At 31.0% G+C, this 16,076-nt stretch overlaps 1 protein-coding gene across 1 annotated transcript in view; it reads right to left on the bottom strand.

Annotated features, from left to right (window-relative positions):
* Nucleotides 1-16,076, bottom strand: part of LOC105621569 — a 47,422-nt gene that overhangs the window by 20,947 nt on the left and 10,399 nt on the right. The window contains exons 2-3 of the mRNA XM_012203040.1: nt 5,108-5,280; nt 937-1,101 (exon numbers count right to left, since the gene is read on the bottom strand). Coding sequence (XP_012058430.1) covers nt 937-1,101; nt 5,108-5,280 — 338 coding nt within the window. The remainder of the gene's footprint in view (nt 1-936; nt 1,102-5,107; nt 5,281-16,076) is intronic.

A 16,076-nucleotide genomic window follows, 5' to 3' on the forward strand; every position in this document is an offset into this window, starting at 1 on the left:
CTAAGACAATATATATATATATATATATATATATATATATCTTCATTAATAAAATAGTATTATATTATATTATAAGCAATAGAAAAAATATTGGAAAAGCATTAGAAAAAACCGAATATATCACATCAAAAAAGTTAAAGGTTAAAATATTTAATTTAATACAGTAATATAGAATCATACATCGATTATTTAAAGTATGTTATTATATTATTTTTGGAATGTATTTTCCGCGATTAAGATACCGTAATTATAACCTGATTTTATCATGAAATAAAATATATCTAAAAAAATAACAGAACATATCATATAAATCGTAAATATGATATAAACAAGAAAGAAAGATTAAAATATATATTATTGAATATCGCATCAATAATAAATATATGTTTATCTGTCTGCAGACATATCGGACAACTACTAATTAAATGATAAAACTTGAAACGAAAATTATTTTGCGATAGATACGTATGGAAAATGATGTGTTGTTACAGAACACAGGGTGAAATATCGAACGCTGAAGAGTCACTTTAAACGATACTGGCTGATTTATTTCGAACCGTCGATAGTGCGCACACAATGAACTTTGGAATTTTGAGCTATCTGCCCATACCTCGCGGCAAAATCGGCAAAAAAGTCTCGGCCTTTTATTAGCAGATCGTATGCTTCGCACAATGTTCGCCAGTTATATATCGCGAAGCTTACACATGCGCATGAGTATTGTCCTGATAATGAATGAACATGCGACAGTCTTTTGAAAAGTTCGAGAAAAACGCATTGAACAAATATATTTATACATATTATATTGATAAAACATATTATATATTATATTGACAAATCTTGAGAAGATTGATGGAAATTGATGGAAATAATAACGAAGAAAAGAGACTTTTAGGATGGAGAATTCTAGAAGAATTTCATTAAAACTTAAGAACTTACGTCGAGTAAATTCATCAAGGAGGCACGTCTACGAGGATCAGGCTCCGTCATGGCAGCCAACACTGATTGCAAAGCGGAAGAGGGTGAAACGGAAACGGTCCCCGTTAATGCCGTTGCTCTGGGAGTCGTGTCTAATAATGCCCTGCCTAAAGAATACATCCACATCTGAAATCAAAATGAGATTAATCTTTATTAAACACATTAAACATTAAATGTGAGTAATTATAAAACGTTGTGATTAATTATAAAATGTATACATTAAACGTTGATTTAAAAATGCAATAATAGCGTTAAATAATATTAATGCAATTGTATTTAGATTATCTTAGTTAGTATCTTTTGTCTCAGATTTATTATAACACTTAAGGGTATAAATTTTTGATATCATTTCAAGATGAAAATCTTAATGCTGAAATGTAGTTATAACAGTTTTTAAATGAAAAGAACTTAAAGTTGATTGATCACTATCCTGAATTCGCGCGCTTAGATATAGCATAATAGTGAAGGTGTTTTTAAACAAGAATTTTATTTTTTTATATTAATATAATTTTGCATACACCTTTCGCGATGTGCTATATCTAAACGCACGAATTCTGGACAGTTTAATTAGTCACTTTTCTCATTTAAAAACTATTGTAATCTCGGCATTTTAATGTTAGAATTTTTATTTCAAAATGCTCTCAGAAATCTATTATTAACTGATGTTACAATAAATCTGGGACGTCCTACATAATTAGCAATGTTAAATACTTAGACATATTCCTGCTAAATTTTAAATTTGCTATAAATTTTTTAATGCATTTTATTATTATGCGCGTACGAAAGATTATATCATTTAATTTATAATAAAAAGAATAACTAGTTAGGCGTATAAAAAGAAATATTTTTCTGTTAAGCTTACGATCAATTTTGAAATGTTTCTCATTCTGAGTGATTTAGCATTAGATTGATAAATAAAAAAGTTGTGTTATCTAAAGAAGAGTTACAATACTCTCAGGAACAACTTTTGTATCAGGTAAACTGTTGAAGTATACATCAATCTTGAAAGCTAAGTCTGTTTCTATCTAAATCGGATTTTTCTTATTTCCGCCAGAGAACATATTATATACACATACGCATCTAAAAATACATCTAGAAGGATTTTGTAGATTCGAGAAAGTATTAGTTATCGACATTTTTATTTGTTGAAAAAACAATGTTGTCCGATACTTTCATCGATAGTAGTAGAAAATATCGACTATGCAGACTTCGTATCTTCGATGCTTGAAAAATAAGCATCGATATTATTCGATACCTTCCATTGAATGCTTGAAAAAAATAATAAACAGCATAGTCGATATAAATAATTCCTTATCATGTGACATTTTTTTCTCAGTTTTTTAATTATTTTTTGCTGATATTTTATTTTATTTAGCAGCGCAAGGTTATTTGTCAGTATTTATAATTAAACGTCAGAAAAGCAAGATCTTTATGAACTCTTTTATGAATTTCTACATTGACTTCGTGGCTTTCTCATTTATTTACACGGAAGGGAAGCAACGATGTTACACATAAAGTTATAGCACCTGTGCGCTACACCATGTCACAGAGATCATTCTAACAGCTCGGTTGTGCATTGTGTCACGCGGTGAAAAATGTAAGAGCGACAATCGCCGGAAAGTCGAGTGCTTTTTCGTGCTGGCTTTATGTCGTCCAGGTAATCGTCGTTGTGTACCATGATGCTGCAGCCACCACCGGTGGGAGTTTCATGCTTTCCGGAAAAGTAGAATCGTGACGTGAATGTCAAGATGCATAGAACTCTGTTATCAGTGATGAATTTAGGATGTTTCAGATCAAAAGTATAACTCAAGCAAAAAATATTTTTAAAGGTTAATTCTTCGATTTCGACAAATTTTGATTGAAATATTTTTTTGATACTTCCTGTATGTTAGTGCTAAAAAGTTACACAAAACGTAAGAATATATATGTTTAATTCCATGCAATTAAATTATGTAATATATAATTATCTTTAATAATATAATTACCTTATGATTCTAAGTTTTTTATTATTTTATATTGCAGTGTAAAATATCGATCTCTTTCAAGTTCAAATGCATAATTTAAAATCGTAAAATTGAAACAGATTACAAAAAAGTTAATGAATCACTATTACTTTTTTCCATATAATATTTAAAAAATAGATCGTAAAAGAAACGACTCTTTCGTACTTTCTTATTACGACTCTTTTGTACTTTCTCATTACGATTGTCACGAACAAAACGGTTGTCTCTACTAAATTACTGATAAAGTGGTAATTATTTCTGACGTAGAAGTAAAAATTATCATACTTTTTGTTATGTGCAGTGAAGCAATTTTCTTCCTTCGTTAAAATCCTGTTGCTATAAATCGAAATTTATTTTTTGATACGTTTCGAAGTATCGATGGAAATGCATCAGTACTTTATTTGATTGAAACTGAATATTGCATCTTGATGCTGGTTTATGTGACAGAGAGAAAACAGATTGAAATATTATATTCTAACGAGTTTTATTGAAAGAATTCCATATTTTGCATTTAATCGATATCATGCTTTCGAGATAATTAATATTGGTCCGTATCGTAATTTCGCATGGAAGGAGAAATATTCATTGTCCAACTTCTAGAATATTTTCTTACTTCTTTCGTGGATTTTAGTTTTAGAGTAATAAAATATAAAACACGAAAGTTAACAATTCTTTCAATATGTTGAATTGCTTTTCTTCCCTTTTGGTTTTGTTCACATTATATCTTCCGTCAATAAACTATCATGTTTCTTTTTGGATCATCAATAAATGTACGTACTGATGTGTTTATAAAATGGAAGCTATCTAAGTTTTTCACGATTTTTTACGACGGATATTTCAAACTATAGAATATTGAATCGTAAAAGCATATTTCCTATCTTTTGTTCTTTTCTCACTGGTTTTCACTTCCGTCATATAATCCTGTATAAACATTATATTTACTATCATAAACATTACGAGTTTTATTTCTATTTCAATAGTTATTTTTCGCGTAAATAACGCGTCTTTTTGCGTGTTTAACGAGCGATACGAATGTAGCAGGATAATCAAGATTACGTGCTTTCCGTGAGGTCTTATCTCTCCGTTAGGAGCGAGAGTGAGATAGAGGTTTCGGAATTGATGATATAAAAGAATGATACGCCAAAGTTTATTTATCGTACGCGTCGTTTGTTCTTCCTTTAATCTGCAGGAGATAAACACCGTTCTGTGCGCGCAGTTGAAACAACGGGATTCCGTCTGGTCGTCAACGAGAAGAAAGGATAGCCGCTAAAGGGAAGCGAAAGGGATCACCACTGGGGGGATGGAGGATGAACGAGAGAGCGAGAAAATCCGACAGATGTGCCGGAAAAAAATGCGAGAGAGACCATAGAATGGGCGCTAGGATTTTGCTAAAGATACACAAAAATCGGCTTCAGCCTCTGTTGCATCTCTCTTCTTCGAGTTCTTCAAACGGTTAGCGCGAGGCGGTGGTGGATTCGTTAAAAATTCATTCTGAAACGCGGAAGTCGAGCAAATAAAAAGTCGCCGAGCCGTCAAAGGATGGCTACAGCGACCTAATCCTCTTCATGCTGAAAGGATTTTAATAGGACGCGTTAATTTTTCCATGCACGATATTCTTTTAATTATGCCATCGGCCTCGCCCTTCCATAAATACTATCATAATTTATATACACGTATGTGTAATTAATAATGTGAATGATTGGAGAAATGGAAATGTTCCTAATAAACATGTTTTATTTATTACATCGTTTCTTGATCCTCATCTGTTTCTCACAACGCGCAATCACTCGACTCTGTTTTGAATGTTTACTTTTGCTAGCATAATATCGCATTGTGTGATTGAACATTTGGAAACTCGTTCAAACATTTCATAAAGGGCAATAATAAGCTTCGTAAGTAGATCGATCGAAAAAGAGAAAGAATTTGTGGAAGATGCAAAGGAAATTAATCTCGAAATACGCTGTTAAAAATGTAAGTTGCAATTACGTAACAGAGAAGTAGATGTGTACCAAACATATGAGAATACCCATTTTAAAGTCTTTCGAGTGACGCACGTCGCGATCGGTCAGAGTGCAATCCGTTATTGGATTAATGGCGCGTCATTAAGTACAGTGCTGAATATGACGTACTTTTTCCGAATCCGTGTCCGAATATACGCGGCCGGGTCGATACTCTGGTGGCAGGTACGCTCGAGCAGTTTCCGGCGGTGCGATCTGCAGCAAAACCCTACCACGTAGTGTCAGTTCCAGCGTATGTGGAGTCACCACTGGTCCTGCTCTCGAACCACCCACCACACCTCCATCTAAAACAAATATTAATGGAAAATGTAAGAACCACAAATTTACTTCTATTTCATATATCTACTTCGTATATCGTAGTAAAAAAGTTTTTTAAAGATATTTTTAGGCTTAAAAAGATCGCTAAAAGATTATTTCATCTAAATTATTGTGATTTATCATATCTACTTCGGTAATTATAAATAATTTATACACAATAAACGATTACCTGATTAAAACTATTATTCTAATGTAATTTTATTTAATAAATTCTTTCAAAAAAGCATTAATTACGTTTGAATATAAAATTATAAATATATGTCTTTATATTCATTTTTATTATTTAAAAAGTTGTTTTTAAAAATATGAAAATTTAATTTTGTTTAATCTATGAAAAAAATCTCTAAATGATATGGCATAAAAAACCTGTCAAATTTTGTGCAATAGTAACTTTTAGTAAAAAATTACTCTTCATCTATTTTAATTATATGAGGTATATATATATATATAATATAATTATAGAAATATAATTATAGAAATATTTTTCTTCTTTAGAACATGTCAATCTGGCATGCTTTGATTCACTGACATGACTTTGTGTTATATAATTACGACTTATCGCTAGAAGCAATTGATTAAGCAATTTGGCAACACGCCCAAGTTATTTACGAAGTGAGATTAGAGTTATAATTAATTCTTTGATTTAATAGTTATAGCCTGTGGAGCGGCTGACAGGCGGACGGAAGTTGGTCGCAGGTGCGCACGTGAGGACTCTCGACAAGAGGATTTTCCGGAAATTGCTCGATTTATTTATTGCAATCGAGTGCCCTCGTCAATTCGAATCATTTATTATCATTTTTTTACACGTGTTGTATGCTTTCGTTCGCTATCTACTTTAGCTGTTTTTCTGAAATCCTAATCTAAATAATTATGCTAAGCGCTCGAAACATAATTGAAAGGAAATCACATCGAGGTAGGGAAAGATTGAGGAAACCGCGAATGAATTCGACCTCTCCTTCTCCTGTAATCTCGTAATTGTGTTTTCATCGATCGTATCGATTTGCGCCTCCAATTGCTGCAATATAGACTATTCATTGATTTCTCTGTGCAAAATGAAATCAAGTTTTACAAGCAATTTTTGTATGAACTCTTCCATCTCTGAATGAATACGTAGGCCTATCTATATTCTAGAGAGTAAACATTTTTATATTTTCGTGCGAATTTTGTTATGACGCTTCAAAACGCTCCATTCTTTGAACAATAAAGAATAGTTTTGCATAAATTTTGTCTCGTTTCCACTTTTATAGTTTTAGTGGGATCCTTGTGAAACACAGTAGAGAGTGAAAAGATGAAAAATTATGTTTTGGCAGAAGGATTAAACGTGTAATTAGTAGAATTTTTAAATATTATTTTACAGCTGTGTATTATGTAAGTATTTTGTAAAAATATCAGTATTATTTCATTCTAGTGTCTTCATAACGTTACATTTTTCATAGTAACATTACTTTGTAATAGCAAACAGTCTGGTCTGACTTCCATTATACCACTTCTGTTATAAATTCTGCATAATTCGCCATTGGGGTGCTAATTCTGCGCGTGTCACGGACATTAACAGCCTAATGGTGGGCTAAAGCGCCTTGACACGGAGAATATTCTCCCGCGAGTACTCCCTGGTAATTTACGTAAGCGCTCCGACCGACAAATTCTTCCCCTTCTGCCGTGTCCCTGCAAAGGCACCAAGGAAATTAGTGAAGACTGCCAAAATCAATACACTAAATGTTTAATACTGAGCATACTCGATTAACTTGAATTAATGTGCAGACGCTTGAATCATTTTCGCATACTGTTTTAATTCAAAAGGTCTATATATCTGTATAAAATGTTTTAAACTGACACAAGTTACTATATAACACCGTGACTTTTTCGTATTGCCGTCCGTAAGGCTTTTTATTGAAAGTTTTTTGTTCAGCGATACGGGAGGCGATTTCTAATTTCGCCAGTAGTCAATCTCCGTGAACGATCGGACAGATCTCCGTGTAAATTAGAAAGCAGAGACACGTCGGACGGGACGTTCCAAGCGATAAACTATTTCCGTTCTACGAAGATTTAAGCTCTAAGGAAATTAGGTGGATCTGAACAGATCGACGCGTTCCCCTGACAAATCTCGAATAATCTCTAGATGGAGAGAGAGATGAGACAGACTCGCGCAGTCACGTCCGTTGATCGAAACATTTTCGTCACTTCAATCCGCACATACCTATAGGGATGCATTTAAAATAGAATTTACGTAAAAAAAAGACATTACACACATGTTTTTCAGATAAAATCGAATGCAAGCGGAATCTGGTCGGGATTGATCGCGATCGTTGTCGTAAGTTCAGTTTGGTTGTTTTTAAAAATATCAATTTGCATAATGAATACGTTAATTATCGATGTCATTTGCATTTCGTCGGCGGGAAGAAATATACTGGATAAACTGTACAGCGTCATCGGGCATTTGCCTCATCTATCACTGTCCGTTTTTGTTATCGTCGAATGTTATTTCACCCTATGTTGCAACAGTAGTCAATCTTTGTAAACGATCGGACTTGTCTAGGCGTCGCAATTCGACCGCTGACGAAGGCACGATTTCCTGCTCTATGGGATGCAAGAGTCTCCGAACCTAATGCACATCACGGTAATCTACTTGCTGCAGATATGTAGTACGTGCAACAAAACACAAACTCGCTATTTGCGGAATGTTCTATTTAGCCAACAGATAAAATTTTCTCAACACAAAAAAAAAGTTTATCGTTTGTGAGATTTAACATATAAAACTGTATAAGAATTTCATGAGAAAAAAGAAAAGAATTTCATGAGAAAAAAGAAAAACGTAGAATAAATATGTATCATTAATACTCGTGTGAAGTTGGACCCCCCCAATATTTGAGAAAATTAATTTTTGTCGTTTAAAATTGTCATTTAAAATTGCAAAATTACGCTATGCAAAATATATTTTCGATTTATGCGCTACTATTTCCAAGCAATTTCGATTTTTTGAGCTGCAACTATTAAAGGATTTCCCACGTCTGCTTGCATAGTCAACTCCTCCACTTAACTAAATCTTAATGAATATGTTATATAATAATGCGCTATTTATGCATCCTCGAAATCCGCAAAAAAAAATTTTTGCGCTCATTTCGATTAGTTAAAAAAAAATTTTTTGTGGGGGCTGTCAATCACGTGGTAAGAACAATCGATTTGGAAAATCAAATACACAAGATTTATCCGCTATTTATGCGCTTTCATATTCACATATTTTCAACTTTTGCGCTACATCCCTTAAAATACTTCCCTCTTGGAGCAAACAGTCATTCATCCCTAGGTCGTTTAAAATTGCAAAATTACGTTATCTAGCTAATAATTTTTTAACTAAAGATGTGCAAACGGAAAACCGAATTTTTTTGAAATGTACAAACGAAAATCTATCGATGATTTTTTCGATTTCAATTTGCTCGTAATTAGAGGGCTAATGTGAAGTCAGTCTTCAAAATTGTTTTTTTAAATAACTTTCTTATTAGAAGTATGCAAATGAAAATTCGAAGTATGTATAAATGTATAATACAAACGATGAGCAATCGAATGAGCTATGAAAAATTAATTTTCTCAAAAGTTGGGGAGCCAATTTCACACGGGTATCATTAATTTATTTTTATGTAGATTTTTTATTCTTTGTTATATCTTAAAATAATACTGTGTGTTTAATGTAACAATTCTTTATATATTTTTATACATATTTTTTTTATATACATATATTAAAAATTAATATTTTAGCTTTGGTTAATTAATAGCAAATGTTATTAGAATTTATTAATAAACAGTGACATATTGAACGTATCATAACTTTATATTTGTCCTTGTTTACTGAAGTATATCGAAGACGCAAGTGAATCTTTCAAATGCAATTAACGTATAACATTAATTACTGTCGGCAAATTATTGCAACTGCTTTACTAATATGAAGTGAACTTTCGTTAATGCATATAACCATAAACGAGGTTTTCATATATGATTGATGATCCATGCGTATTCTTCTTCAAACTTCAAACATTAGGTTGCTCTTTCTACATCCCATCATATCTCTCGCGTTTCCTCCACGCTGCGAAAGGTCAAAGCAGATCCCGCGTTACATTGCATTGTGTCTGTCTTCCATCGATCTTCGTTCAGGCAATGGCTTATGGATAATGGCCCGTGGTCCCTTCAAATCTTTCTTCAAAAATGAAAATGTCTGTAAACGTATATATTTTTTTTTCAAGATTTTAGAGTAATCGATTTAACTATTCAAGTGAGTAAATCCAGCGTTTTTTATAATCCGCTATGAATAAAAAATAAAAAGAAGATTTTAAATAGATAATCTGTTAAGATATTTAGTTCTGACTTGAAGTCCCTTTCATCTCAGAGTCTATTGTGCGTATCACTCTCTGGCAATAAATCTATTTAAAAAATTAAAAATTAAAATTTAAAAATAATAGATTTACAATAATTATAATTCCGGAGATTAAATTCAGTGATATACCATAAATAATTTCAAATTGCTTCTCTATTATGTAATGTGTTTGAAGTAATTCATTTTGATCTTTCTGAGAATTGCAATGTTGGCGGAAGAAAGAGATATTTGTTTTGTCGAAATTGATAGATAGTTTATAATTCTAGAAAATAGATTTTCCAGGAATTGACTCCTGCTGAATTCCACATTCTTAAGCATACATGCGCAGTATCTTTAACCCATCAAGACAAATTTTTTTTCTCAAAATTTAAAATCCTTTTAATGGCAAATTACTATGCCCTTAAGGAGCCTACTTGCCAAAAATCATCATCCTTGGGTTAGTCGTTTAGGTAAAGAGGAGGAGGAGAAGTGATTGATTTTGCTTTGGTCCCAAAAGTTGACTTATTTTTTTGATCGAAAAATTTATCAATGGTCCTTAATAGATTAAATCTTATATATAGATACTAATTTCTAAATAAAAATGACATTTCAAGTTACACATTAACAGAAAACGTTTTTCCTGATATGAGGTATTTTTCTCGATATATTAGTATGTGATAGAACAGAGATATACAATACAATAAAGTGATTTGATTGGCAATATTACTGTTTGGCCTAACCATTTACCTTTATGAACTCACGATACTTTTCTTTATGCTAAGAAAACAATTTTTCTTTATTTTAAATATATTTAAAATTAGATTCATGCAATTTAAACAAATAAATTATAATATAAAACTTCTTAATTTAATTATAATAAGCATTAAAATTAGAAAATAACTTTTCTTGTTGAAAGGTTTACTTAAATTAAATTCAGACTTAGTATGTATTTCAGTATAATATTTGAATTCAGTATAATATATTGAATGAAATTTTAGAATACTGAATCTGAATCTCATTTCATTTCAAAAATGGCATTTTAATAAATATTTATTTAAATTAATGTTTCGATTATAAAAATAATAAATGTTACATTAAATTCCACTAAAGTCGCTCACGAACAGTATTTACATGGCACCATCGATAGATGGACGTTATTTCTCGTAAGAAGAAAACCATATAGAAAAGAATAACAGACGCAGCATTATAAAATTTTTCACTCGTGTTCTAAAGAAATAAATCTTGAAGGCGAATCCAAAATTGAATTCCAAAATGAAAGTGACTAAAGTGTATTTTTTAAAATATATGTTTGACTGCTTGGGGTTTTATTTCAGATTTATTGTGTATTTACATTACGATCTTAAAAGATACTGTATTTAATATTAATGAAATTAAAAAACAATATAAAGATGTATAGGGCACGTAAAAATCAACGTAATTAAGTATAAATGTAAGAACTGTAATATGATATATTAAATATATAAAAAAAATTCTATAAATAACACATTGTAAAACACATTACATTACATGTTTCGGCTCTTGGATCGAGCAATCTTTAAATAATACAAAATTAACAACTTTAAAATTCATTTCCATCATCATAGAAAAATCGTGATGAAACCCAATTTATATAGCGATATTGATGAATGCCTCACGGAGACTATGAATTATTTGCAAGCGATTTACTGACCAATTGTTCGGAATTTCTATATTCTAATTATAAAAATATATTCTAATTATAAAAATAATTTAAAAAAAACATATTTGTTAACCAATAAATTTTAGATTCAACATATTTTACATTTAATAATACCATCTATAAACAGAATTTTGGCTCGTGGGTTCTCCGTTGTCACTCATCATTGCAGACTTAGCAATGCGAAAATTGAACAGAATATCTTTTTTATCTTACAATAATCAATTTCTTTTTTATTATCATTATGATCCAGTTGCTGCTGTTCCTTTCTCTGAAATCAATTTCGTTTTTCAAAAGTTTAATTCATTTCACTCACGTCTATAATTTACGTTAGATTCTGACTTATTAAATTTCCTTGATGTTACTATCATGGTTAAAGAAAAACTAACTTTCGATTGATATCAAAAACCGACTTTTTTGAGAAGGTTTTTAAATTATTTTTCAAATCATCTTATCTCCCAAAAGAAGGGTATAATTTTTGGTTTGGTAGACAGAATTTTATTATCTGACTCTGAATTCTATCAAAAGAATCTTACATTGATTGTTAATATACTAATAGAGAACGATTATATCCTTAAATTCATTTTTTTTTATACAATCAATGTTAGAGTTAGAAACATTCAGCGTGGAAGAATTAGTATGTGATTGCACGAACAATGATGATGAAACAAAGGATGTTATATCATGGTTTATGTGCTCTTTGTATCATTGATAACAGAGAAATTCAAAAAATTTAATAGAGAGGATATTAAAGTTTCCTATTACTAGCTCTAATAAATTGCCTAAGTTCATTTTCATTAAGGTACAAAAGGATTATGATTTAAATTGGTCAAAGAACAATGTAATATACAAGATCATATCCAAGGATTGTGATGCATCATATATCGGACAAACGGGTGGATAACTTAAAATCAGAATTATAGAACACCGTAATCATATTTGTTAGAATACATCTACCCATTCTGTAATCACCGAACATCAACTGCAGACACATGATTTTGACTAACATACAGATACTAGATGAAGAGCCATGTTATAATAAACGCTTAATTTCTGAAATATTAAAAAACAAAAAAAAACAGTCTTAATCTCCAAACAAACACGGAAGGTCTTCAAAGGATATACATCGATTATAAACAAAATTTGACATTGTTCTTACCTAGTCATTTTGTCAATCTATTAATATTTGCCTCTCAGATAGTGACAGTCAGCCCTAACGTTAACATATCTTTCAAAATTCTTTGATCTGTCCAAATTATCAAGTTTTAATATAGTGAGATACTTTGTTTTACATTGTATTATTATGTTTGACTGATATACTATCTCTTATATTTTACACGATTTTATGATGAATTTGACGAAGTATTTCTTTTTAAGAAATGATAACTGTGATCACGTTAGTGAGTGTTTTATTGAGATGATATTTTTGCTTTTTACAGAATTTAAAAGTAGATAACATTTTAACAGATTTTTATTTTATTCAGATTTTAATTTTATTTTTTATTTTTATTTATTGATTAACAAATATGTTTTTTTAATTAGAATATGAAATTCCGAACAATCGATCAGTAAATCGCTTGCAAGAAATTCATGGTCTTCGTGAGGCATTTATCAATATCACTATATAAATTTCTTTCGTCACGAAAAATCTTTCATCACGATTTTTCTGACAATGGAAATGAATTTTAAGATTGTTAATTTTGTATCCTCTGAGGAGGTTCAATCCAAGAATCGAAATATGTAACACAATGTGTTTTACAATGTGTTATTTATAGAATTTTTTTTATACATTTAATATATCATATTATAGTTCTTATATTTATATTTAATTACGTTGTGTGACTTTTAATGTGCCCTATATATCTTTGTATTGTCCTTTAAAAAACTAAGAATCCTGTACTATTTGTTATTTATTGATTTAATAAAATTAAATTCGGTTATATATTATAAATAATTTTAGATCACTCTTTTTATGTTTAAAATAATATTTTTTATTTGTCGAAGAATTGTACAATGCCTGGCGAAACAAAGGCATATTCATTTTGTTGAATTAGACAGATGCTTGGTAATTCCGGAAAGTAAGTTTCTCAAGAACTGATGATATTTATTATCTCGGACTTCTGTCGACACCCTACATCGGGAGTGCCTGAAGATTGTTTTTCGAGATTCATGAAGCACCGCAATGTTCACCTATTCTCCATTTCTCAACCGCATTGGCGGATTCCAGGACGGTGTCCCGTTCGCGTGGGCGTAACGTAGGCATGCATACATATGTGGGCAGCATAGAGGATGAGGATGTATCCTTGTCTACGTATGGATATACATATATACGCGTGTCTCGACATTGATGGATAGTAGAGCCTTTCGTTTCTGTCTGTTCTATAAACACTGACCGTTTGAAATTTATCCTTTACAATCCTCCTTTATCCCTTTCCTCCTCCTTTACTATGCTATTTAGAATCTCTTATATCTTTTGAGTAATTTGGTGAGTGATTGTTTTGGCGGGAAAAAATTGTGTTGTAAAATGAGGAAATTTCGCGCGAGCGAAGAAAGATTTTTCATGAGTTGCGAAAATCAACAGTTAAAATAACATAAGTAAAATATTATCGGCGAGTAATAACATTAAAATAACATTTTACGGACTGTCTGTAAAATATTACGCATGATGCGTTCTAAAAGTTTATTAACAGTCCTTTGAAGCATATTTATTTAATTCTGCTTTATAGAAAAACGTTTCAGTGAGCGGAGAAAGCTTCGAGTTTTAGATATATCTCTTTTGAAAGAAAAAACCGCGGAAAATATCGATTCAATTCGCCTTTGCGGTCAACGATTTACGATACGAGTCTCCTGCGGAGATCGAGACCGACGTTATTGGCGTGAGCATTTTAAAAAGGAGGTCTGATACTGACGCGTCTCTTTCCACTTGAGAGTACGGAAGAGAAATATGTTCCACCTGGCTCTTCTTTGCAGCGTGGCTTGCCGCGAAAGCTATAGATATTAGCATAATCTGTTATTAGCATAATCAAAAATTTGTATGCCTTAAAGTTTTAATTTATAGTCTTAAAGTTGCATTTTTTTATTTTAGTATCAAACTCCGATTATAATTTGTTACACTGCTTAAATAACGTGTCTCTTTTTTTTAAACTAAAGTGTCGAAGCTAAAATATATCGTGAAGGGAAACTTAAAACTTTTTTTTAAGAATATATAGTAGAGATATTTTTTATGGCGTATCTTTTAAATAAAAATTATAGTCTTGCTTTCAAAGCAAAATATGAATCTTTATGATGGCATATTTTCATAACCGCTACTGTAACTGCATTATTAAAATTTAGGTCGACCGCGGGATATCGAGAAATCACTGTGCAAAACGTACGCGTCACGCGCGAGACTCAAACATGCAAGACTAACGCGCGATGATAATACTAAAGTGTCGGTTTTCACATGACTGGAATTTCATTTTATAAGAGAGAACATGGAAATAACTGAAATTCCACGACTTCCCGCTACTCGTATAACTTTTCGCTACAATAGGCGCGACAAGCCAGGGAGATGCACATCTCATTGTGACAAATATATCGATTGTAGTCTATATACGCATCGAATAACAAGGCAGAAAAGTGACGCTATTTGTCGCAAAATTAATCTTTTTTAGTATACAGTTATTCGACGAGAGCAGTACAAAACCGATAAGCTCAACTTTTGTTTTTTGTTGCGAATTTGAGAGTTGTTACATTGTTTTTCACTTGCAACTACTCATTGCATCGGTTGGTCGGACAAAGTTTTGTAAGACTTAACTTCAGTTGCATTAGCTACGCTATCAATCCTACAAATGCACATCGATTTACGAGCTTCTGTACCTTTAATGGCAATCCTCTGTTTTGCGGGTGAAATAGATAGAGCTTTGAATCCCGAAAAAAAGGAATAGAAAGCACAGTGACATGACACGTATTACATCTTTTGGAGTACTTTCGCAATAAAAAAATTTGCACCAATCAATATGTTACTTATATCTCGTTTCGTGTGAAATTGCAAATAAATTCCCCAATATAATTTTATAAAAAGTATTATATAAATTACATTCAATAAATTTTACGTAAAAAAAATTTTATTCTTCTCGATTAAATTTTACACTTAAATTAAGTTTTACTACTAAATTTTATGAAATAAGAAACAATAATATTAAAATAAAACATAAGGACTCTTGAAAATGAAATTAAATTAAAATAGTGCTAATAACAGTTTAATGGAAATGACAGTGTGTAGTTATATTGTATAAAATAATAAATCGATACACATCGATAAATAAAAGTAAATTGTACATTTTGATTCCAGTAGAGTAATGCAATCGAAAATAATAAATATATGATTTAAATCATAGAGATTTTGTCTCAAATTTGTATAGAAAGAAGAAAAAGACATCAAAAATATTAATAAAATGATATTAAGCACAGTGTGTGGAAATGAGTCACGTCTGTATCTTAATTGTAACAATCACTGCGATCATTAATACACAAAAAAGAAACTAATATTTTTCCTATATAAAGGAAGAACAGTTTTATTTGAAAACTTAGCTAAAAACAAATCTGCAAATAATTTTGTTGGACCATTAAAATAATTATATAGAACACTAAGCGTTGATGATAATGCTACAAAAAGTTCTAATATACCAGCAATCAGTTTCAGCATTTTATATAATTATTTTGATCCTCCAAACAAAATT

The sequence above is a fragment of the Atta cephalotes genome (assembly GCF_000143395.1).
Source record: "Atta cephalotes unplaced genomic scaffold scaffold00034, whole genome shotgun sequence".
NCBI classification, from domain to species: Eukaryota; Metazoa; Arthropoda; class Insecta; order Hymenoptera; family Formicidae; genus Atta; species Atta cephalotes.